This window comes from Salvelinus namaycush, chromosome 13 (assembly GCF_016432855.1).
Source record: "Salvelinus namaycush isolate Seneca chromosome 13, SaNama_1.0, whole genome shotgun sequence".
Classification (NCBI taxonomy): Eukaryota; Metazoa; Chordata; class Actinopteri; order Salmoniformes; family Salmonidae; genus Salvelinus; species Salvelinus namaycush.
In genome coordinates, this window is record NC_052319.1 from 28,832,674 (window position 1) to 28,858,011 (window position 25,338).

A 25,338-nucleotide genomic window follows, 5' to 3' on the forward strand; every position below is an offset into this window, starting at 1 on the left:
TAAGAATAAAGAGTATTAATAAGGTTGTTACTGCCAGTGTGCTGGTCTGTTTCTGCCTTAGCCAACAACTTTATCATTGTCATGCCAAACAAGTAGAAACAGACAAGACACCTGGGCTATGTTACTGATGCTACTCAATCACATTACTGTGCAGCAGAACTGGGTTGAATATAAGAGTACCAGTCAAAAGTTTGGACACACCTACTCATTCCATGGTTTTTCTTTATTTGTACTATTTTCTACATTGTAGATTAATAGTAAAGTAATCAGCACTGAAATAATACATGGAATTATGTAGTAACCAAAAAAGTGTTAAACAAATCAAAATATATTTGAGATTCTTCAAAGTAGCCACCCTTTGCCTTAATGGCAGCTTTGCACACTCTTGACATTCTCTCAACCAGCTTCATGAGGAATGCTTTTCCAACAGTCTTAAAGGAGTTGCATGGTAAAACGGAATGATTGGAATTATGCCAAAATGTCAAACTCTTCCCACCCTGCATACCGGTAAGCTAAATCAAGAACATGCCAAGTATTTGAAAGTATCTAATGTATGTACAGTGCTTTTTGAGCCAGATCTGCTAGACAGCTTCTTGAGCAAGAGATTAGCCTCCATCCCAGCAGTTGAGGTCATATAGAGACAAGTCATATTCGTACCAGAGGTTTGTGTACATTTTTCAGGATGTATTGAAATATTATTCAAAGGTGTCACCTTATTCAGTACTATGTGTATGCATATCTCATATAGAGCTTTTTGTGTGTCCACAACATTGAGTGTGGTGTTATATTGTTCTATTCATATTATTTCACAATTGTCACATTTCCTTTGTGCTTTTATCACACAGACAGTAAAAATGTAAGACATTATGTCACTGAAGGGTGTTTTGTAAACTGTTGGATAACAGATGTTTGTACGTTTTTGACAGTATTTTCAGAATAAACATAACCCACTTTTATCAACAGTAATGGAATCAAATAATATCTGGAAATACTTTTCTCCATTCTTTACATGTCATGCATTACACTGTTTTTTTAAAGGTGGGGAAAAACATAGCAGATACAAACAATTCCATTGATTTAGGATCTGCTTGTAACTGCAATGTTAATTTTTCCTTTTACTTTAGATGAAAGTGCATGTATGAGAACTGTAAGATGTGTGAATGTGTGTTTTTCCTAGGTGTATAAGCTCAGCTATCCTCTTATGGCAGTGTGACTTCTATCTAGATGCTCATAGGAAGTAGAGAACTGCCAGTTAGAGAGAAAAGCATCATATCCTTGTTGAAAACATGAACTTTGTTGAAGTATAGGCTATTGTATTTGTATTCAATATACTGATCCAGCCTTCTGCTAGTACACGTTCATTTTTCAAATGTGATTGGCTAAGTCTCGACCAATCACAGCTCGTGGTTGGAATCTGCACCACGTGAGTACCGCTGCCATTTGACGTTCTCATGGCAAGAGTGGAGAATAGGATTCCTGCCGATTTTTGTCATTCTGTGCAATTCTAGTTTTGAAATAACAAGAAAATACGCTTTACACAGCCATGCGGCGAAGTAAGGCCGAAGTGGAACGCTATATTTATTCAGTACAGAGTTCCTCTCCTTCACTCAAAGAGGTGAGTCCAACCGGCTTCACTTCATCCTGCGTGTATTAGCTAGCTAAGCTAACGGCCATGATGGCCTTGTATGATAACTAGCAGTACTGCAAGCATTGAAAGTAACTAGCTAGCCACAGACTAAATCTGAAACAACAACAAGTAGCTAACAGATCCTTCATTTTGGATAGCTAACTAACGTTCGCTAACTACACTGGGAAATGTGACACTTCTCAAGTTCATCCATCGCAATGAAGAATAACGTGTGTGGAAAACGCGCGGGCAGCAGGGCTGGCTATATTTTGAAGCATCTCATGCCCTTTAGTTAGTTGTGTGTCACTCTTCCTATGAAGATAGCCATGATCGCCTTTTTTTTTTTTTTTTTTCTAGTTAGCAATTTTATATTTGAATGGATCCGACTAGCTAACTAGCTTGTGGAATTTCCAGGAAGCTGGTACGATTTTCGTATGTATTAGGCAACTAAGTTAGCTGGCTACCTAAGTTTTTAGTGTACTTTAAAATACAATAGGTAACCATGTCTGTCTTAAGTAGTTAGCTAACTAGCTGTTGTAACTATATATGAGTTTAACCTTATTTTAAACTAGGCCTTCATATGTTCTCTTTCCACAGAAACCAATTAAAGGACTTTTATTTGCTAAATTATACTTCGAGGCTAAGGAGTATGAACTTGCTAAAAGGTATGCCCTGAACATATTGACATATTGAAGTGGGTATCTACATCTGTTGTGTGTGTATTCAGAATGTCTGGTCCCCTCTTTTAGACATGTTTCGGAATATCTGACGGTGGCCGAGAGAGATCCCAAAGCACACAAGTTCCTGGGCCAGCTTTATGAGAGGGAAGGAGATATCAACAAGGCCGTAGGATGTTACAAGGCAAGCTGATATTCCTGCCAGTTGCTCAATTACTTAGTAATGTTATAGTATCCTATTAGTCTGTCCATTAGGCTTTATCAGTCATCCAGTTTTATATAATTTATTTGTTTGAAGAAACAGCTAAATAAATGGGGTGGTTGGAAATTATTACATTGATAGAAGTCATACTCTATCTGTAATATTAAAGCTGATCCCTAAAAAAAATCTGCTATGCCAATTGCAAACCTAACTATCTGACAGTGTAAAGATGCTTTCAAGTCTTTAATTGTGTGTCCAGCGGTCTGTGGACCTGAACCCAGCCCAGGGGGACCTGGTTTTGAAGGTGGCTGAGCTGCTGGTCAGTAAGACAGAGAGAGACAGCAGAGCAGAGTTCTGGGTGGAGAAAGCTGCCAAGTTGTTGCCTGCAAATCCTGCTGTCTTCAACCTCAAGGTAAGAACTATAACACAGTATTGATTTCCTGTATTAATAGCATTTTGGGCTTTTTTTTTTTTTTTTTTTTTAATGGTGTGGCTAACCTGAAATAGTGTGTCAAGGTTAAAGACTGCCTGCATTGTGACTGGAGGATTGTTTAGAAACTGACACAGGGTTGACATAAGATCACTACCTGCCTGTTGAGTTGGCAGCTGTTTGATGCATATGCCCTCCTCGCCCTCTCTCTCCCCTCAGGAACAGTTGTTGAGCAGCAGACTGGTCCCGGGGACTAGAAACGTCTGTTAAAAAAATTATCAGCTGTTAAAAAAAAATCTGCTCTTTAACAATCCTTGCCAACTCTCCTTCTACCCCATATAGGAGCGGCTACTGAATCGACAGGGCCAGCAGGGACGGAACCAGTTGTTTGACCTGCTGCAGGCAGAGCTGGCTATGAGACCTGGCGATGCCCATATCAACATAAAGCTGGTTCAGCTGTTCTCCTCTGATGGCAGGCTGGAGGAGGCTGTCAAACACTGTCTGGCTACAGAGAAGAGAGGCCTGCTTAGATCCAGTTTGGACTGGTACTCTACTGTGGTACACACTCTACAGGTCAGCAGGATGCTCACAAAATACAATATACACTTATGGAATTACATGTACAATGGTAAAGTGCTTAATTTGGTGTTTCTCAGGATTTCCTAGCCCAGCCCAGTGTTTCATCCAATGAGAAGATGAGTAGACATCTGCAGAGAGAGCTACTTTTGGCCCACTGCAGCCTGCTGAGACTGACCCTGTCGGGAAAAGGACTGCAGCCTAGCATCAAGGCCCTCGGGAGGTGTGTTTGTCAGAACCAGGCTAGGCAGGGAAACGTGACTGCTGGTACTTGGCTATAGTTAATCCATGCTTAGTCTACCAACAGAGTTGGTCACTCTGTAGAGTCCTACTAGATTAGTAGCAGTGTGTGCGTGTGTTGGTACCTTATTTAACACCTGTCTCGCTCTGTGTAGTTTTGACTGTGCGATGCAGGGCCTGAAGAAGACAGCGGGCAGTGTAACAGATGATCTGTCTGAGGTCTATGTGGAGATGAGGGGACATCTGTACCTGCATGCTGGCACTCTGCTGCTGAAGATGGCTCAGGAAAGAGAACAGCAGTGGAGGGCTGTCATTGACCTGGCTGCTCTCTGCTATTTACTGGCTTACCAGGTAATGCACACAAACTGGAAGCTTTGTATTTAGCAAATGACAGTGTCTTTCATGTTGTATCCAACTTCTTTTCATTCTTCCTATTTAGGTCCCGGGGCCGAAGAGCAAGGCGACTAAAGGGGACCAGTCTTCTCCTCAGCATCTGGAGCTGCTGGCCAGTGAAAGACAGAGCCAGGCTGGACACATGCTGCTTAACCTCAACCCTGACACTCATACCTTTGTCAGAGAGGTGGTGGAGGCGTTTGGTAACCGTAGTGGTCAGGGCTCTCTGTTTGAGCTTTTGTTTGGGCTTCAGGCTCCGGCCGGTACTTCCTTCATCGGCAACGACGACATCCGCTCCATCAACACACAGGCTCCAGCGATATCTGACCTCATCAAACGGGACAACGGTATGATGTGTGTGGGTCTACACAACAGGAGAAGAGCTGATCTCACAAGTTCCCTGTGTAACCCTGCTCCTCTCCTGTCTTCAGGCTCCATCCAGCTCAAAGGAGGGGACCTCCAGCAGCTGTGTTGGCTGGGTCTCCAGTGGTCTCTCATGGCCCAGAGGCCTGCTCTGAGGGACTGGCTCAAACAGCTGTTCCCCAGGCTCATCCTGGAGACCTCCAAACTGGACACCAACACACCTGAGTCCATCTGCCTGCTAGACCTGGAGGTGGGTGTGGCTGGGGTGGTTCTACAATATTTGTCTCTACAAGGCTCAACAGCCTTGTAACAATCTTCTAATACTGTCCTTCGAATGATATTGTTGATTGTTTTCTTTTGCTTAATTTTTCATTCATACAAAGACCTTGAACGCTCTTAAGACAGTGGTCACCAACCTTTTCTGAGTCAAGATCACTTTCTGAGTCAAAATGCATGCCGAGATCTACCGCTCTGATTTTTTTTTTTTTTATTAACATAGGAAAATGTAAGCCTATGCAACATTAACCAATTAAAAACAGTACTGTAGCAATGAGGTTTGTGGAGTAAGCTGTAGGCCCAATACATTTTCAATGCATATTGGCTTTGCTTGAATTTACCTGCCAATGCATTGTTGTTCGGGACATTTTTTTAACTCATATTTCAAAATTTGAGGTAGGCTATATGATCACACCAGTAATAGATCCATTGTTGTATTACTTGTGAGGCACAGCTGAGTGAGCATACATTTAAATCATTAGCTTTTTTATTTTACTGGGCTGATGGTGACTGCATCTGCTGGTCAGTCTTAGCGGAGGGAGAGAGCAGCAGACCTGTCAACATCCCTCCGCTGACACTGACCAAAAAGGGACACCGTCTTCCAGCTGATGGCGAAACTCGAGTCGCATCACATTATTTCTGCCACATGCACAAATTCATGTTGTTACTCCTATGAACAGAGAAAGTGAAATATTCCTCGATGTAAAAAAACTCAAGCCGCTAATAATAACGCAAGCTTATCGATACACTTTCCTACTCATTCATTACTGCTGCGCTGCTTGTTGTATCGCTGAGTGGAAAAAAGAACGCAAGTTTTATTGGTTATAAAAGGGTTGAATACAAAGTGTTGACAGTGCTGAGTAAGAACTTAAACAAGGACTCACTCATAAAACCAGCAGCTCTGCTGTATTCGTTGACAGTCTCTCTCTAGTCATGGTTTTAAACATTTTGAAATCTCAGTATCAATTTTGCCTGAGGATTTCTATTATGCCTGCTACGTTACTGCAGACTCGGTCATCTGAGCAATCTGATTGGCCAGCGTTGGCATAGTGCACTTGATTTCCTCTCCAGGCCCACCGGGAAGGCAGAGTTTGTACCTCCAGATACATGAAATGGCAACAGTTTGCCTACCCGGTGCGCAGGGCAGCTGAATTGGCTGCACCTACCACCAACAGCCCGAGACTAAAAAAAATAAAAATAGTAACACGAGGATTAATCGTTGGGTTTTTTACAGAAATGTTTGGCGATGGACTAGAAATGCGTTGGAGATCGACAAGTCGAACGCGATCGACTGGTTGGTGACCACTGCAGTAAGAACTAACGCAATAATGGGGTGATTCCCTCCTCTCTAGGTGTTCCTGTGTGGGGTGGTGTGGTGCAGTCACACCCAGCTCCAGGAGAGGGCCAGGATCACTTCTACTGGTCAACAGCAACTCCATGAGCCCCGCTGCCTGCCCCTGCCCCTCCTCCGCCTCCTCTCCACAGACAGACAGAGGGAATGGTGGGACGCCGTCTACAGCCTCATACACAAACAAGCTGCGTGAGTCACTACGGGTTCATCGCTATACTTATATGGTAGATGGCTGAAATCAAGCATTTTACTACCCAAGCTAGCTCTGTAAAAGTTACCCAGGCATCATTCCCTCCTCCCTCACTTGAACTGATCACAGATATTATATAAGTTGTGTTAAAATGTAAAGGCCCAGGATGGAGAAATCAAGCTGACTGATGGCTCTGTGGTTAACATGACTATGGTTCTGCTTTTGTCTGTAGTCCTAGTATGTATAATACTGTTATTTTTTTTAGGCCTGGCATGTCAGCCAAACTGAGGATGACCGTTCAACATGGACTAAGCACCCTTCGAGCTGGAGAGAAACATGGCCTTCAACCAGCCCTGCCCATACACTGGGCCCAGCACCTCAGTTCAACGGTATACACCTCGGCCAGACGGCAGACCTGCCTTTTTCTGTCACACACTACATAAGTTAACATGATATGCTAGGCGTCTGTCTGAAATGATTTCCTCCTCCATTTACTCAATAGTATTTATAACTTCCAATTAGTGTATGGTCATTATTTATAACTCTTGGTCTAGTCAGAATAGTACACATCAGCAATTTCCCTTTGGTACAGTAAATTGTCTGCTTTAAACTACTTCTGAGAATGCGACTCAGAACGATGAGTGCTTAGTTATAATGGATGATTTGAAGCAATGCCAATTCTGCATTTAGATTTAACACCTGCTGTGTTGTTCCCAGGGGGTTGGTGTGAACTCCTACTATGACCAGAAGGAGTACATAGGGCGTAGTGTCCACTACTGGAAGGTGGTGCTCCCCCTGCTGGACAAAATCAAGCAAAGACGCAGCATCCCTGAACCCCTGGACCCCCTCTTCATACACTTCCCCTCTAGAGACATACAGGTGAGTGACCAACACAGCTGCTTCTCTGACCGACTGGATTAGAACCTAGCTTTCCACAACACTTGTTAGTCTGCTGAGTTAAAGCATTGACACGTGTAGACTTTTCATATCACTGATGCCAATCGCGAAAGTTGACGAGTCCAGGCTTAATGTATGCATTGCTCTATTTTCATTGGTTAGTGAGGTTGCGTTTGCGTGTTTATCTCAGATCCCATCAGTGAAGGGCTTTGAGGAGGAGGCCATGATAGCGTTTGCAACCCTCTTGGACGTCGAGGGGAGGACAGAGGAGGCTATCACTACTCTGGAGACCATCAACAACATTTCATCTAACTGGCACCTAGCTAGGGTATGTAGTGAGGGGTTCACTGCTCTACCTTGCTCTGGTAGTCAATCCCCCTGCACTTTTCCCACTGCGCTTTAGTGCCATGCCTTCTAGTGCAGCTGCCAGTAAAGAAATTAATTGTGTGCAGGCAGCATTTGTATCTCTTTCTTTTTTAATGTCTTACCATAGAAAATGCATTTGTTATGAATTGTGCCTTTTGATATATCTCTGTGTGTAGATCTTCCAGCGTCTGTCTGAGGAGGCTGGTAGTGGGGTGGAGGAGACTCGGGACAGGTGCGTCATGTTCCTCGGGAAGTTCAGAACTTACCTGTCCAAGATCTACAATGCCAATGCTGACGACATGGACAAGGTTACACATTTCAATATACGGCATCTATACACATGACTATTTGCCAAAAACATGTAATTGAAGATTTAAGAGTTGGAAGCATGACATTCAATCATATTCACTGTGTGTTGTTCCAGCTGCCCGTTTCAATGGAAGAAGTTATGGATCTCCTGAACGATGTGAACCAGCAGCTAGGGGAGATTGGAGAAGCGATGGATGAAGAGGGCAGACCGGTCCACTTCAGCCCTCAGTTTACTGAGCCTGCTGCCTCAGTCTCTCACATCAAATTCACCCCGTTAACCCCTTCCCCCAGCAAGAGCTTTGTCCCTCCCTCCAAAAGACACATGGTATGATAAATGTTGACTTGTAAACATACACTGAGTGTACAAAACATTAGGAATACCTTCCTAACATTGAGTTGCACCCCGTTTTGTCTTTAGAACATCCTCAATTTGTCAGGACATGGACTCTACAAGGTTTCAAGTGTACCACAAGGATGCTGGCCCATGTTGACTCCAATGCTTTCCACAGACGCAAGTTGGCTGGATGTCCTTGGGTGGTGAACCATTTTTGATACAAACAGGGAAACTGTTGAATGTGAAAAACCCAGCAGCGTTGCAGTTCTGGACACACTCAAACCGGTGCACCTGGCTCTTACTACCATACCCCGTTCAAAGGCACTTAAAAATGTTCTTGCCCATTCACACACCATCTCAATTGTCTCAAGGCTTTAAAATCCTTCTTTAACCTCTCTCCTCCCCTTCATCTACACTGATTGAAGTGAATTTTAACAGGTGACATCAATAAGGTATCATAGCTTACACAAGGTCAGTGTGTCATGGAAAGGGCTGGTGTTCCTAATGTTTTGTACACTGAGACACTGATGCTCTTCCTATGGTTTTTAAACATGGACATTGATGTACTTCAGTTTTAGATTTACTGTACAGGTCTTTTCTCACCTAAATAATAGAAATACCTTGACATATAATATTTTCATTATTTTTCTTCTCCTCCGTTTCCTGATTTCCCCAAGACGCCACCTCATTGGGCAGAGCACCAGAAGTCCCTCCTGCAGATGCTCTGCCAGCAGGTGGAGGCCCTTAAGGTCAGCCCCTGGCTTCATTGTCTTTGAGGATATGGGAGATGTGGCCCATGTCAAGTGTGCCTATTAATTAAATTGTAGATGTCCATGCATGGTTTCTGTGTTAAGTGTTGTGTGGTTGGGTTGCAGAATGAGGTCCATGACCTGAGACATAACTCGTCAGACAGCATGGCGTCACCCCACCAAAGGATGTATGGAGATGGGTATGGGGCTGAGAGCATGCAGGAGGGCTACCCCCCAACACAGACCTTCCATGTAGCACCCCTCACCGGTAGGAACATAGTACACAACTGGGTTGTGTAGTTTCGGGCTGTATTATTAGGAATACTGAAATAGCAATGTTGCTAGGATATTAATTTATGGCCGTTGATTATAACCTTTTCTCTTTTTGTTTACAGTTGCCACCACACAGGCCCCATCTATGTATTTCAATCAATCCCCTGCTTATAACTCCGGACAGTATCTCCTTCGTCCTGCAGCCAATGTTACCCCAACAAAGGTAGGTGTTTATACCTTGATTTTTCTTTGAGCATTCAGAATGGTTTAGATACTTGAAGTGGGAGAGTATTTTCGGTGGCAAATATGAATTAGGTTTTAATTAATTTTCCCTTTGTCTCAGGCTCCTGTGTATGGAGTCAACCGCCTGCCACCCCAGCAGCACATGTATGCCTACCAGCAGCCCACTAACACTCCTCCCCTGCAGTCAACACCAGCCTGCATCTACCCTCCCCAAGACCAGGTTTTCGGCACCCCCCTCCACTTCGAGTCACCAGCAACCAGTCTACTCTCCCCATACAGCGAGGAATACTACGGCCATTCTCAGCCCACCACCAACCCTCCCCTCCCTGAGCCTGGCTACTTCACCAAGCCCTCAGTCGTATCTGTCCAACCACCAAAGAGCATTGAGGGGAAGCCTGTGGACTTTGGGAAGATCGCCTTTGGCCAGCAGGTCCCTGCTGAGCCTCTTAAGGTGCCTGGCTTTGGTGCTGGAGTCGTCGCCCAGTCCACTCCATCATCTGCTGCCTTTAAATTCAACTCCAACTTCAAATCCAACGATGGGGACTTCACCTTCAAAGCCAAAAACAGTGAGAACCTGTTGGGGCTTCTAACATCAGACATTTCCACCAAATCGGAGGGCCCCTCAGAGGTGGAGCCTCCTAGCCAGGGAGGGATATTTAGCTTTGGCACTAAAAGCGTGGCAGGCTTCTCCTTCACTGATGCAGCCCAGAGTCGGGACAGACCAAACCTTTTTGAAAAAATTGAACAGCCATTTAGTTTCGCTGATCAGACCAAGCCGGTATTTGGGCTGGAGAACACAGCGGTGGAGAAAGGACCGGAGAGCGATAACGACAGCACACATGTGGAGGAGGATGAGGATGGGCCTCACTTTGAGCCCATTGTGCCCCTCCCTGACAAAGTAGATGTGAAGACTGGAGAGGAGGAAGAAGAGGAGATGTTCTGTAACAGGTCCAAGCTGTTCAGATTTGACGCAGAGACAAAGGAGTGGAAAGAGAGGGGCATCGGCATAGTCAAAATCCTAAAGCACAATACATCAGGGAAAGTGCGTCTGCTGATGAGGAGGGAGCAGGTTCTGAAGATATGTGCTAACCACTACATCACGCCAGATATGCTCCTGAAACCAATTGCTGGCTCTGACAAGTCCTGGGTCTGGAATGCCATTGATTATGCAGATGAGGAACCAAGGCCTGAGCAACTGGCCATCCGGTATAAAACGGCAGACGAGGCATTGCTCTTCAAAACAAAGTTTGAAGAGGCTCAGAAGATAGTTCCCAAATCTCCAGAAAAGGGGCAAGATCAGCCAGATAAGAAAGCAACTTCTCCTAATTCATCTGCTCCTCAGGTGACAAACTTTGCTGCCCAGTTTGCAAAGAAGGACTGCGACGTGTGCTATGTAAGAAATGCTGCTACAATTATGCACTGTGTTGCCTGTCAGACTGCCAACCCTAATTCCCTGTCAGAGAAAGACGGCAAACTGGCTACTGAAACCAAAGGCTTTACTAGTGGGGGAGCTTCAGTGAGAGGATTTACTTTTGGATTTGGAACTGACTTGTCAAAAGACACCAGCAGCACAGGATCTATTGGAAAGGGATTTGGGGCTTTTGGAGCTCAGATACCCTCCTCCTTTACGTTTGGAACCAGTGGCTCCACTTCTATACCTGTTGCTGGTTTTGGAGCCCAGTTTGGTAAGAAGAAAGAAACCGCAGAAGTAGCAGCAGAATCAAAGCCCTCAACCATGCCATTTGGCTCTGGATTTGGTGCCCAGTTTGGCAAAAAGCCAGGGCAGTGGGACTGTGACATGTGTGCTGTAAGAAACCAGGCCTCCTCAAACAGTTGTGTTTCTTGTCAAACTCCAAACCATGCAGCCAAAACGGTTGTAGATGGAGCAGCAGCATCAAAGCCCTTAACCAATCCATTAGGTTCTGGATTTGGTGCCCAGTTTGGCAAAAAGCCAGGGCAGTGGGACTGTGACATGTGTGCTGTAAGAAACCAGGCCTCCTCAAACAGTTGTGTTTCTTGTCAAACTCCAAACCATGCAGCCAAAACGGTTGTAGATGGAGCAGCAGCATCAAAGCCCTTAACCAATCTATTAGGTTCTGGATTTGGTGCCCAGTTTGGCAAAAAGCCAGGGCAGTGGGACTGTGACATGTGTGCTGTAAGAAACCAGGCCTCCTCAAACAGTTGTGTTTCTTGTCAAACTCCAAACCATGCAGCCAAAACGGTTGTAGATGGAGCAGCAGCATCAAAGCCCTTAACCAATCTATTAGGTTCTGGATTTGGTGCCCAGTTTGGCAAAAAGCCAGGGCAGTGGGACTGTGACATGTGTGCTGTAAGAAACCAGGCCTCCTCAAACAGTTGTGTTTCTTGTCAAACTCCAAACCATGCAGCCAAAACGGTTGTAGATGGAGCAGCAGCATCAAAGCCCTTAACCAATCTATTAGGTTCTGGATTTGGTGCCCAGTTTGGCAAAAAGCCAGGGCAGTGGGACTGTGACATGTGTGCTGTAAGAAACCAGGCCTCCTCAAACAGTTGTGTTTCTTGTCAAACTCCAAATCCCTCAGCAAAATCAACAGTTGAGGTAGCACCACCATCAAAGCCAACAGTGTCAGGCTTTGGTGATCTTTTTGCTAAGAGGGACAGACAATGGGACTGTGACACCTGCCTAGTGAGGAATGATGCATCAGTTTCTAAGTGTGTTTCCTGCCAGACACCCAATGCTAGCAGCACCCCCTCTCTTGAGGCCATGTTTGCCAAACAGGGGGGACAGTGGGACTGTGACACATGTCTAGTCAGAAACGACAGCTCTGCTAGTCAATGTGTCTCCTGTCAGACACCCAACGCTAAGAGCACAGCCACCCCCTCCAGCTCATCCTTCAGCTTTAGCTTTGGGAGTCAAAGTACATCTACTCAGTCCGTAGGCAATGTGTTTAAAGCAAACTTCAACAGTGACAGCTCTTTTCAGTTTGGCACAAGCAAAGTTGATAAAGGTTCCCCTGCATCCTTCAAGTTTGAGACCCCTCAGGCTGAAAGCAGTGGCTCCAGTGCTGCAGGCTTCTCTTTCAATATGCCCGTCCCAGCAGGTGGCTTTAAGTTTGGCACTCAAACGGCAAAGGAAACCCCACCAGATGAAACTCAGACTGCTGCTTCAGGGTCTGCGTCCATGTTCCTGAAGAATATCGCAGAGCAGCACAGAGAAAAAGAGAAGGAATCTGGTGTCGGTATATCTGCGTCAGTGCCTTCAGTGGACAACACCGATCAGGATGAGAATGGCAAACCCAATGACTTCAGTTTTGCAGATTTGGCTAAGATTTCACAAGGAGACTTCACCCATGGTGGCGAGCAGCTGTTCACATCCCTTCAGTCAAACCAGTGGGCAGACACTTCCGCTGACCAGGATGAAGAGGACATATACAAAACAGAAGAGAATGACGATATCCAATTTGAACCTGTGGTCCAGATGCCTGATAAAGTGGACCTGGTCACAGGAGAGGAGGATGAACAGGCCCTTTACTCACAGAGAGTAAAGCTCTTCAGGTTTGACGGAGACATTAGCCAGTGGAAGGAGAGGGGTGTTGGAGTCCTCAAGTTCCTGAAGAATGCCACCAACGGCAGGCTGAGGGTGCTGATGAGGAGAGAGCAGGTCCTGAAGGTGTGTGCCAACCACTGGATCACCACCACCATGAACTTGAAGCCCTTGGCTGGTTCCGACAAAGCTTGGATGTGGCTTGCTAATGACTTCTCAGAAGGAGATGCCAAACTGGAGCAACTCGCCGCCAAGTTTAAAACCCCAGAGCTGGCTGAGGAGTTCAAGCTTAAGTTTGAGGAGTGTCAGAGGCTCCTGTTGGACATCCCACTGCAGACTCCTCACAAGCTTGTCGACACAGGCAGAACTGCACATCTCATCCAGAAGGCAGAGGAGATGAAGTCCGGTCTGAAAGACCTTAAATCCTTCCTGACTGATGACAAAACAAAGATCAAGGAGGACGACAGCCAAGCTAACATCACAACAGCCAGTAACACCTCAGGTCTGATCATCAAGCCCCACGCGGAGAGCACTGGCCCTACCTTAGAATGGGACAACTATGACCTGAGAGAGGAGGCTCTGGATGACAGTGCTGACACATCTGTCTACGCCTCACCCCTAGCAAGCAGCCCAATCAGGAAGAACCTCTTCTGCTTTGGAGAATCCACAGCTGGCTTTAACTTCAGCTTCCAGCCTGTCGTCAGTCCTACCAAGTCTCCGGCCAAGCTGAACCAGAGCGGGGTGTCTGTGGACGAGGAGCAAGACGTGACCCAGGAGGAGGAGCGGGACGGCCTGTACTTTGAGCCTGTGGTTCCCCTGCCAGACCTGGTGGAGATCTCCACTGGAGAGGAGAATGAAAATGTGTGTTTCAGCCACAGAGCAAAGCTGTACCGCTATGACAAAGACCTGAACCAGTGGAAGGAGAGGGGCATTGGAGACCTTAAGATACTGCAGAACTACGACACCAAACGAGTCAGACTCCTCATGAGGCGGGACCAAGTCCTGAAGATCTGCGCAAACCACTGGGTCACGTCTTCTATGAAGTTGGAGCCCATGAAGGGTGCTGAGAAGGCCTGGGTCTGGAGTGCCATTGACTTTGCTGAGGTAGCTGAGGGAAATGTGGAGCAGTTAGCAGTGAGGTTTAAACTGCAGGATGTGGCCAACTCTTTCAGAGACGTCTTTGACGAGGCTAAAACCGCCCAAGAGAATGAGATTCTGGTTACTCCCATAGCCTCCTGTGAGACCCCTCAGGAGGTAGCAACAGCTCCAGGGATGACAGTGTGTGGACAGGCTGCTGTGGCCATCCTGGAGGAGACCACCAGAGAACGGACAGAGCTGTCTTCTGAGACTTTCCACACCCCTGACAGCAAGGCCTCCACTTCCACACCACACAGCCCTCTCAACCCCTCTAAGATGGTGATGTCTCCTCCCAAGTTCCTCTTCGGAACCGACTCTCTCCAGAAGATCTTTGGCAGCAGCCTCCCGTTGTCCAAGGAGGATGGTTCTTCAGAAAGCTCCAAGGCTAAAGACAGCGGTTGGACCTCCCAGCCCTCACCTGCATTCAAAATCCCTGAAAAAGGTAAGCCTTTTATTGTTATCCTTTCTTAGTTGATTTTGTTGATCTTGTGGTTCAGTGTGAACTGCTTGTTTTTGAATGGTGATTTTCCCCCCCCCCCCCCCCCCTCCCACAATGGAGTTATCACACAATTTGACCCCGTTGTGATTCCAGTCATGTCCCATTGGTTCATCTCATTGCTTCTTCCACCAGCCCACACTGTGTTAGCAGAACCGAACTTAACCCAGTCACTCCCACTAGACTAATTTACATGTACTTCCTCACCCTTGTAATTTAATGATATAGTTTAAATATGATAGCAGATGTAATCAATTATATAATCCAGTACACTTGTACTGTACACTTGCCTAATAATCAAATCCCCTAAGGATAATGCAGTCACTCCATTTTCAAAGAATTATAGCAGGCTACATCTTCATGAAGGCAGATGGAGACAGGACAGAATATAGAACGATTGTAGAATCCATTACACTTAGATAATGTAATGATGTTCAACTTGAATCTCACTGAAGACACACTTTAATACCTTAATCCAACCCCCCCCCCCCCCCCCCCCCCTCCCAATTTCAGCTTGTCTCACCTGCCAACCATTATTTTGTAGGATTGGATTTTAGGCTTTTCAAAGATAACCCAATGGCTTTTTGGACCAGCACCTCATCCACCCAATTTGAGCCCCCAGGTACTCTGTCACTGCACTGTGTGTGTGCTGTGACACGTCACCTACACAGTTGTCACCTGGCTGGGCCTGCTTTGTAGCCGGTCTTAACCCGCATGCAACTAGTGGAACATACAAACCTTTAATACAATAACCTAACGAGCTGCATGCCATCTGATACTCAAGAGTTACTGTTACTCTAAAGCAGGGGTATTCAACGCTTACCTTACAAGATCCAGAGACTGCTGTTTTTTTTTTTTCTTCTACCTGATAATTCATTGCATACACCTGGTGTCCCAGGTCTAAATCAGTCCCTGATTATAGAGGGGGACAATAAAAAAATGCAGTGGAACTGGCTTTGAGGTCCAGAGTTGAGTTTGAGGGCACTCCTTGACAAGTGTCACTAAAGCTACAAGAGGGTGGAACACATTTCAAACTTTGCTTGTTAGGCTTACTGCGAATAAAAGTTAGACAAGCTGTTTAGCTAATAGAAAGGTGAAAGGACTAAGTTCCTGGTAGCGGCCAGTGGAGTGTTGGCCATGATAGAGTTCTTCTCCCTCTGTTGAAAGGAGACACGGGGAGATTCCAGCCATGCTTCCTGACAGGAATGTACTGTCACACACACACTTCAACGTCACACACATTTTTAGTCCAGGATGGGTAGCAACAGTGTGAAAGGCAACACCTTGTCTGGTCCGGTTCGTTCCAGAGATTTCCAGTATGTCCAAGATTTCAAACCCAGGTAGAATGTGCTGCTGTATGTTACAAGCGTTTATTTTTCTACCACTGGATGGTCATCTATTAAGGTCATACCAAAGATTATTTTATTTTGAATTTTATGCACGCTTGAAGTATCAAAATATGAAACAATTTATCAAATTTGATTTGGCCTGCTATTAGCCCCATACAAACACACAGAATAACAGCTTTACTACATGGTACAATGTGTCTGTCCTATATCTGAGAGAGATAAGAAAGATCAGGAAACTTTTTTTTTTTTAAATGTAAAAAAAAGTACATCTATTTAACCCCTTATTTTTGGCACTAAACAGTGTCCATATACTAATATAAAATTTTTTCAACTGGTACCGGGGGACCTTCAGAGAAGTCTTGTAAGGGCTGTGGCCATCCTAGAGCAAAAAAAACGACATGTTCGTGTCTCACCTTTCCACAGAGGGGTTATATTAGTATGTAGCCCAAACTGTCCGGACGCTACAGACAGAAGTTGGCATATCGGCTGTACCGACTTCAGACGAGTCCCAAGATGCTTGTGGGGGTCGTAGAGCAAAACGGAGAACACCATCGTATTCATAAGAGTCAGCTTTGGTCTACAATAGTTTGTAGGCCAAACACCACTCTCTGTCACCTTTCACCGCAGATGCGGAACTGCAACATAAGTGGATGCAGTGGGTTGCAGATTGAGACGCATCAATGAAAGAAAACATACTTTTGGCCATGTAGTGTATGTGGACATCTGCTCGTCGAACATCTCCTTCCAAAATCATGGGCATTAATATGGAGTTGGTCCCCACTTTGCTGCTACAACAGCCTCCATTCTTCTGGGAAGGCTTTCCACTAGATGTTGGAATGTTGCTGCGGGGACTTGCTTCCATTCAGCCACGAGCATTAGTGAGGTCGGGCACTGATGTTGGGCGATTAGGCCTGGCTCGCAGTCGGCATTCCAATTCATCCCAAAGGTGTTCGATGAGTTGAGGTCAGGGCTCTGTGCAGGCCAGTCAAGTTCTTCCACACCGATCTCGGCAAACCATTTCTGTATGTACCTCTCTTTTTGCACGGGGGCATTGTCATGCTGAAACAGGAAAAGGCCTTCCCCAAACTGTTGCCACAAAGTTGGAAGCACAGAATTGTCTAGAATGTAATGTTATGCAGTAGCATTAGAGTATCCTTCACTGGAACCATGGAAAATAGCCCTAGACCATTATTCCTCCTCCCCCAAACTTTACTGTTGGCACTATGCTTGTGTGGCCAACCACTTCGCGGCTGAGCCGTTGTTAATCCTAGATGTTTCCACTTCACAATAACAGCACTTAAAGTTGACCGGGTGCCACGTTGAAAGTCACTGAGCTCATCAGTACAGACCATTCTACTGCCAATATTTGTTTATGAAGATTGCATGGCTTTGTGCTCAATTTTTATACACCTGTCAAATGGGTGTGGCTGAAATAGCAAAATCCACTAACTTGAAGGGGTGTCCACATACTTTTAGTGTCTCTAGCTTAAACGGACAGATTTTTATGGGGATGTTTATATTAAGCTAATTGGCATATGAATTGGTTTTAGAGAACCAGTAGGAAATGGTAACTGGAATCCTCTATGGTTGGCCTCGTGTACAGTATACTGTAGATCCATGGTTCTAATGTTTGATGCCTTCGAGATTCACTTCCGCAATAGTTAACGCATTCTCAGAGATATGAGACTGCTTGCTTGGTGTGGTGAAATGCATGATGTCAATATTTTTGAGATGCATGTGTTTCGGTTTGGAACTAACCCTAGACATGCAACTACCTCCTTAGTGAAATGGTTTAATGACTTTTTTGCAGGTGAACAATTTTTAGGATATTAAATGTTAGCCTGTCTGCCCTACAGCCAAACAACCTTGCAGCATAGTTGAGTCAAGTCTTAAAATGTTCTGTAGATCCATTTATTGTACAGTAATTTGGGATTATATTATGCAAATTCACCTTGGAGGTAAATAAAGTTGTATCATTCTGTTACTGCCTTCAACATCTGTTCTGTAGGAAGGGGGTCTCCTGAGTTGCCTCACTCTTTGTGTTGTGTTATAGCACCCCCCCAGGCAAAGGCTGATGATGACAGTGAGGTGGAGGTGGTGTACGAGAGGCAGCCGACTGTGGAGCAGGCTGCTTTGGCCAGGGAACTCCTGCTGCCTCTCACCTTCTTCTGCTACCAGAACGAACCAGGAAACACTAGTGACGACCAGACGGACGGTGAGAAATGACACCAACGCTCTCTTGCAAAACTTTTCTACTTGTATGAGCAAAGGTTTACGCGTTGTAGATGACCGTGTTGCTAACGTTAGTTTGTGTTGCAGATGAGGACTTTGAGACTGCAGTTAAAGCGCTGAATGGAAAACTGTACCAGGATCCTCCTGAGAGAAAGGCTGCAAGTTCTGGTAAGTTTCATAGCCAAAGTGGCTATAGAGAGCCGTATGAATAGCCATTGATAGGTTGGTGAAATTTCTCCTCAAATGTTGCCTCTCCAATAACCTTCTCCTCTCAGCAGCTCAGGCCGAGATAGGTGCTGAGGGTCTGTACCCGGAGGTTGAGGTGGTGTTGGAGAAGAGGTCTACTCCAGATGAGGAGCAGAAAGCCAAGCCGCTGCAGCTGCCTCCAACTTTTTGTGGTGTAGGCGGCAAGGCAGAGAAAGACGAGCCAGAGGACTTCAAGACAGAGGTATGCAAAGCACAAGAGACTTCCATAATATATTCATTTGTTTGCACACGTAGATGAACATCTTATGTGGCATTAGGATATAAGAAATTAAAACTACTATAGTTCTCTCAAGCAAATATTGATGTTTTGGTTGTGTTTCAGAACACAGAGAGAAGCGCACACCCTGTTTCATCTGAGGCTGTGTCCTCCAGCACCGGCGATACAGTGCCAGAACAACAGTTCCGAGACCAGTCCCCCAGCAGCCAGGTACAGGTTCCAGATCTGTCTGAGGCAGAGGTTCAGTCCTCTGCAGCAGAGGCTGAGTTCCTAGCTCAGTCGGTAACCATCCAGGAGGCAGAGGTCCAGCAGACTCCAGATCAGTCAGACTCCACTCCAACACAGTCTCAGACTGCGGTCTCCAGCAGCGGGGAGCAGGCTCAAACTTCAAACCCTTCAGCAAAACCTGCTGCTAGTGCCCCAGCTTTGGTGACTGCCTCATTTGGATTTGGTGCACAGTTTGTCAAAAAGCCAGGGCAGTGGGAGTGTGACGCATGTCTTGTTAGAAATGAGGAGTCTGCAAGCAGTTGTGTTTCTTGTCAAACTCCAAACCCTGCAGCCAGCAGTGGTAAGCAGGCTCCAGATCAGTCAGACTCTACTCCTGCATCTACCAGCAGCAGCCCCATAGACCTGTCTACCAAGAAGACCTCGGAGCCGGACTCCACGTCGACATTTACTACAACCGTTACTCAGGGTATGAGATATTTATCATTGCAGAGCCCTTTGCATTCTACACTGATCAGGAAGAGCATGTCCCTCTTGTGAATACATTCAATGTACTCACAGCAGCACAGTCTCACTTCTGACACCAGTACAGCAACCTGTCTTCTCATCCTTTATTTCTCCTTTACAGATGCTCCAAACTCATTTGGCTCCTTGGGCTTCAGTGATCTGGGAGGGGAAGGGATCTCCTTCGCTGATCTGGCACAGAACACTGGGGGTGAATTCGCCTTCGGAAAACAAGGTTGGCACTTCTACAGTTGACTGAAGCAAATTCAATATGTGCTTAATTTTAAGGTTTTACAAGTTTCCATGACACAACTGTGAGCTGTGTTTAAGTGAAAACAAGCATTTCAGTTAACTTTTAAAATGTTTCCTTGTTAGATTCTAACTTCTCGTGGGCGAATGCCGGGGCTACGTTGTTTGGAGCTGCAGCCCCACCCAAAACTGAAGGAGGGGAGGAGAGGAGTCATGAAGAGGACGCTAATAATGTGGAAATTCACTTTGATCCCATAGTCACCCTACCAGAGGTACTTATCAATACACTGCTACTAATCTAATTCCACTTAACCTTACTGGGAATGTGATCATTATAAAGTAAAGTAGCCTTGGCTTGTGCGAGCTGGAACAGCTCATAGGTACAGGAGCCTATCACCTGTTTGCTGAAGCGTGATGCAGCTTGATGTACAAGTACACCCCCTCAACAGGACGCTAGGTTATTACAGGGCCTTGCCCCCAATCTATCTCCTTAATGCTGAATGCCAAGCAGAGACTCCACGTTGTCATTATAATTCACTGTAAATGTGTTTTAGGTGGAGGCTTGGTCTAGAGCTGTCATGACTCCACATTCTATCTGTGACAGAGAATCTTGCCTGTTCTATTTGATACATTTCTATACAAGTTCTGTAAACTTACACCCTCCTGATTAACCTGCGCCTAACTGTGTTGTCTAGGTGGAGACTAAGTCAGGGGAGGAGGATGAGGAGATCCTGTTTAAGGAGCGTACCAAGCTGTACCGCTGGGAGAGAGACCTGGGCCAGTGGAAGGAGAGGGGTGTGGGAGACATCAAGATCCTCTTCCACCCCGATAAGAGGTTCTACCGGGTGCTGATGAGGAGGGAGCAGGTGCTGAAGGTGTGTGCCAATCACACCATCTGCCAGAGCATGGAGCTCAAACCCATGAACACCTCCAACCAAGCCCTCGTCTGGACCGCTACCGACTTTGCAGGTAGGTCTACACACAGCTCCGCCAAACACAGTGCTATGTAAATATATTTTGCTGGGCAACAGCCCCAAAACATCACTGCTCTAGAGGAGATCTGCATGGAGGAATGGGCCAAAATACCAGCAACAGTGTGTGAAAACCTTGTGAAGACTTACAGAAAACGTTTGACCTCTGTCATTGCCAACAAAGGGTATATAACAAAGTATTGAGATAAACTTTTGTTATTGACCAAATACTTATTTTCCACCATAATTTGCAAATAAATTAATTAAAAATCCTACAATGTGATTTTCTGGATTTTTTTTCTCATTTTGTCTGTCATAGTTGAAGTGTACCTATGATGAAAATTACAGGCCTCATCTTTTTAAGTGGGAGAACTTTCACAATTGGTGGCTGACTAAATACTTTTTTTGCCCCACTGTATATAGTTGATGAATTGATAAATGTATTGATCCTGTGTTGTCTCCAGAGGGCGAGGGTAAGGTGGAGCAGTTGGCAGCCAAGTTCAAGACAGCAGAGCTGGCTGAGTGTTTCAGGAAGACCTTCTGTGAGTGTCAGAGCCGTATGAGCCAATCAGAGGCCTCGGCCCTCTCCCCCCAGATGTCCAGGGTCCAGGAACATTCCAGAGACACCAACCCCCAGGTCAGTGTTTTTCCCGTGCCTGCTATTGTATAGGTGGAGCGCCTAGCCTACGACTTTTGTCCCCTCCACCTAAAATCATTTGTTGGGTGTTTTACTAAAATTATGGCCTGTAAAATAATCTATATGAAACTCTGCCCTCAGGTGTACCTCTCCATCTCCGCTGACGACGAGCCCCTGGGAATGGTCACCATAGAACTGTTCTCTCACATTGTCCCCAAGACGGCTGAGAACTTCAGAGCGCTGTGTACAGGACAGAAAGGCTTCGGGCTGCGCAACTCTGTCTTCCACAGGATCGTACCGGACTTCATGTGTCAGGTGAGGGGGGAGTGCCGGTGTGGGGTTGGACAGTTTCCATTAAATAACACAGCCACAAAGTCTAAATTGTCTATATCGTGAAAAAACACATTTGCTTTTTGGTCTTAATATAAGGTTGTTGTTGGGTTTAAAATCAGATTTTAAGAAGATAAATTATAGGAGTGTGTGGTTTATGACTGTTAACTAGTGATGACCAGGTTAAACTGAAACCAGACAATACTCAGAACCACCAACGTGCTTTCATAACCTTCAATACCATGTTTCCCAACTAGGTCAGTCAGTGCCTCTTGGAACACAAAAACAGTTTGTAAACCACAGCTCTATCTAATTTTGCTTTTATCTGTATCTTCATAGGGATACATCAGATAAGTCTTTCCTAACATATTTCTGTCTACTCAGGGTGGTGACCTCACCAACCAGGACGGGACAGGAGGGAAGTCCATCTACGGGAACAAGTTCGAGGACGAGAACTTTGATGTGCGCCACACGGGTCCGGGGCTGCTGTCCATGGCCAACCAAGGCCGAGACACCAACAACTCCCAGTTCTTCATCACACTGAAGAAGGCTGAGCACCTGGACTTCAAACACGTGGCCTTTGGCTTCGTCAGAGAGGGCATGGATGTGGTCCGCAGCATGGGAGAGCTGGGCACCAAGACTGGCAAACCCAGCAAGAAGATTGTCATCACCAAATGTGGACAACTGTAGAGCTTGAGCTCTGGTCACTGACTGGACAACTCCACTGTAGTGCTGAACATGTAGTCACTGACTGGATGGCTATGGGCCTTCACTCTGGTCATGGACTGGGGAGTTATAGCATTTCAAACTGAGCACAATTATAGTAGGCAGATATCAAATGAAACCCTATTCCCCATATAGTGCACTCCACTTAGTGCACTTTTTTTGAGCTGAGCCCCAAGTGCTCTGGTAGTGCACAATGGGGGGAATAGGCTTTAATTTGAGACCGGGCCAGTGTCTCCTTCTGAGTTGCACTTTCTCCCTGCCGCATCCTGAGGGCTGCATGTCCCTGTGTGAATCCCCAGACTCTTTGTGTGTATAATGTACATGGACTACTTTTTTGTCTTTTTTGTGTGCATGTGTTCCAATAAGAGTTGACAGCGCTGGTTCCTTCATAAGCTCCCTCACCCAATTTGTTTTGTGTAATTAAGTCTTAATTGAGATTATCGCGACCTTTTTTTTAAACCAACCAATGTTTGTTTGGTACTGTGTTCCTTTTGCTGCCTGTGTATACTTTTTTTTAGGTGTGTGTGTAGGCTATACATTGATTTCATAATGTGCAAATTGAGACTCTACACCTGTCTTAAACTAAAAGGTAGGAATATGAAGTCTGACAATTTGGGAGAGGCGACATACTAAATATAATATTTTATGGTCGGGTCACAATTGGGGTTAACAATTCTTATTGTCAATAAATAAATACAAGATGCTGGAGACAGTCTTTAAAAAATAAAGTTGCTTTATAACTGAACCCTGTCCGATTTCAAATATACACTACCAGTCAAAAGTTTGGACACTCATTCCAGGGTTTTTCTTTATTTTTACTATTTTCTACATTCTAGAATAATAGTGAAGATAAACTATGAAATAACACATGGAATCATGTAGTAACCAAAAGTGTTAAACAAATCTAAATATTTGAGATTCTTTGATGTAGCCACCCGTTGCCTTGACAGCTTTGCCCACTCCTGGCATTCTCTCAAACAGCTTTGAGGTAGTCACCTAGAATGCATTTCAATTAACAGGTGTGGCTTGTTAATTTGTGGAATTTCTTTCCTTCGTAATGCATTTGAGCCAATCAGTTTGGTGTGACAAGGTAGGGTTGTTATACAGAAGATGGCCCTATTTGGTAAAAGACCAAGTCCATATTTGGTAAAAGACCAAGTCCACAAGAACAGCTCAATTAAGCAAAGAGAAATGGCAGAGTGCTGCATCAGATGACCTTGGCCTCCACAATCACCCAACCTACTTTTGACTGGTACTGTATATTTAATGTATTTGTATTACAAGTGAACAGCTAAAGAGGTGTTTCGGAATTAAGCTTATTCACTTTTTTACTGAACATTACAAATGGGCCAAGTTGAAGATTGGATGCACATAAAAGGCTGGCTGTCTGGCAAAAAAAGTATATCTGTACAATTTAAATACTGTTTGTCTATATTTTATAAATTTGTTAAAATCCTGAGAATCTGGAATTAAGTTTATTCAGTAGGGAGTGGTTATAACCTTTTCATAACAGCTCACCTGGAGCCTCCCACTGCCGGTCTGATGAGGTAAGCAGAGGGGGTACAAGTGATTGCTACTTGTAAAAGAAAAATTTCAAAAATGTAAAAAGCTATTGTGCTTGCGTTTTAATGAGCAACATGAATATCAAACAATGATTTGGAAATAGCTACTAGGGCTAGGTGAATACTGGTATGAAATCTGAATATAGATAACTTACATTGTTTAGCTAGCTAGCTAGGCTAATATTTTAAGAGTTTTAGCTAACATGCCACTAGGATATTGAGCAAGATGGTCAGCTAACGTAAACTCACCCCATTCCGTACAAATGTGCGTAACCGCGACATTCAAACGGGGCTACAAAGAAAACTAATGGGACTGTATCGACTGTGTTGACTTCAAAATGGGGGGTGTGAACTAGGTTTCTATTCAAGCGTTGATCGACATAGTAATGGCTCTACAGTATTGGAGGAAAGTTGAAAAAACGGACCCTCCATTACATCTTGACGTGTCATGTCGTAACGTACAGCACGCATAAAGCAACTATTTCTGTCTTACAATCTCTCTCCACCAGGTGTAGCACTTCTCTCATCGTTTAAAAACAAGAAATGGACAGTGACGGGGGTAAGGGGGGGATACCTAGTCATTTTTTTCGTCATTGCATGCGATCATCATTCTCAAAGCCGCTGTTTACTTCTAAGATCACTTTAGCACCGCCTGTTAGGGTTGTGTCAATCAAATCTGGTATCAGGATAAATGTGATGCTTGATGCAGAGTCACTGAGAATCTTCTATGTTTTTTATTATTAGTCAAGCGATAAATGGTAAATGCAATTTTCATATATACAGGTTCACTGTAACACCTCGCAGGGCAGAACAGAGAACTAACTTATTCTTACAAAGTTCTTCTTATATATTCTGACAGAAATAGTTCCCGCTTCTGAGCTGGCCTGTCAGAGTAGAGGCTGAGTGTGGTTTAGACTTACTCAGCCTATCGTTGGCGCACAGGCTGGTCCCAGCCCCCAGGCGCTCCAGCTGTCCGGCGTTGCAGATTACCTCATTGTTTTCTATGCACGTGTCAATAGCTCAACATACTGTTCCCGCCTTGCAACATTGTTTTCTATGTATGTGTCCTCATTTAACATACTGTTCCCGCTCAAGGTTAACCACAGCCTTCCCGCTAGTCACACCATATGTTGCAAAATGTTACTTCCAGCACACACAGACACCCCTATGATAGGCCAAGCATATTTTCAACCCTCACAATGCCCTAAAAACCCGATTCAAATTCGACACAAACCTTCAAATAGGTATGTAATGACACATTATATAAACTCTTTATCGTGTTTTATTTACATTTTAGAGGCGATAAGGTGATAAGTTGGACAGATCGAGTGAAAAAAGCAATTTTCCCACACGACATCTGTCCTTCTCACTATAACGCATTAGTTTCGCTTCCCCACCCTCTATGTTTAAAAAGACC

The 25,338-nt window shown here is 45.0% G+C and overlaps 1 protein-coding gene across 1 annotated transcript; it reads left to right on the top strand.

Moving 5' to 3' along the window:
- Nucleotides 1-1,543: 1,543 nt before the first annotated feature.
- On the top strand, nt 1,544-23,065 carry LOC120058074 (E3 SUMO-protein ligase RanBP2-like). Its single transcript, XM_039006551.1, has 29 exons — nt 1,544-1,615; nt 2,225-2,292; nt 2,377-2,488; nt 2,766-2,918; nt 3,279-3,509; nt 3,593-3,735; nt 3,908-4,103; nt 4,192-4,492; nt 4,577-4,758; nt 6,137-6,324; nt 6,591-6,714; nt 7,043-7,204; nt 7,413-7,550; nt 7,765-7,896; nt 8,013-8,222; nt 8,909-8,980; nt 9,107-9,248; nt 9,376-9,476; nt 9,597-14,598; nt 18,055-18,216; nt 18,321-18,401; nt 18,509-18,681; nt 18,823-19,411; nt 19,571-19,681; nt 19,822-19,967; nt 20,391-20,664; nt 21,131-21,303; nt 21,445-21,618; nt 22,018-23,065. The coding sequence occupies exons 1-29, from the start codon at nt 1,544-1,546 to the stop codon at nt 22,321-22,323; spliced, it is 9,918 nt and encodes a 3,305-aa protein (XP_038862479.1). The 3' UTR covers nt 22,324-23,065.
- The last annotated feature ends 2,273 nt before the right edge of the window (nt 23,066-25,338 follow it).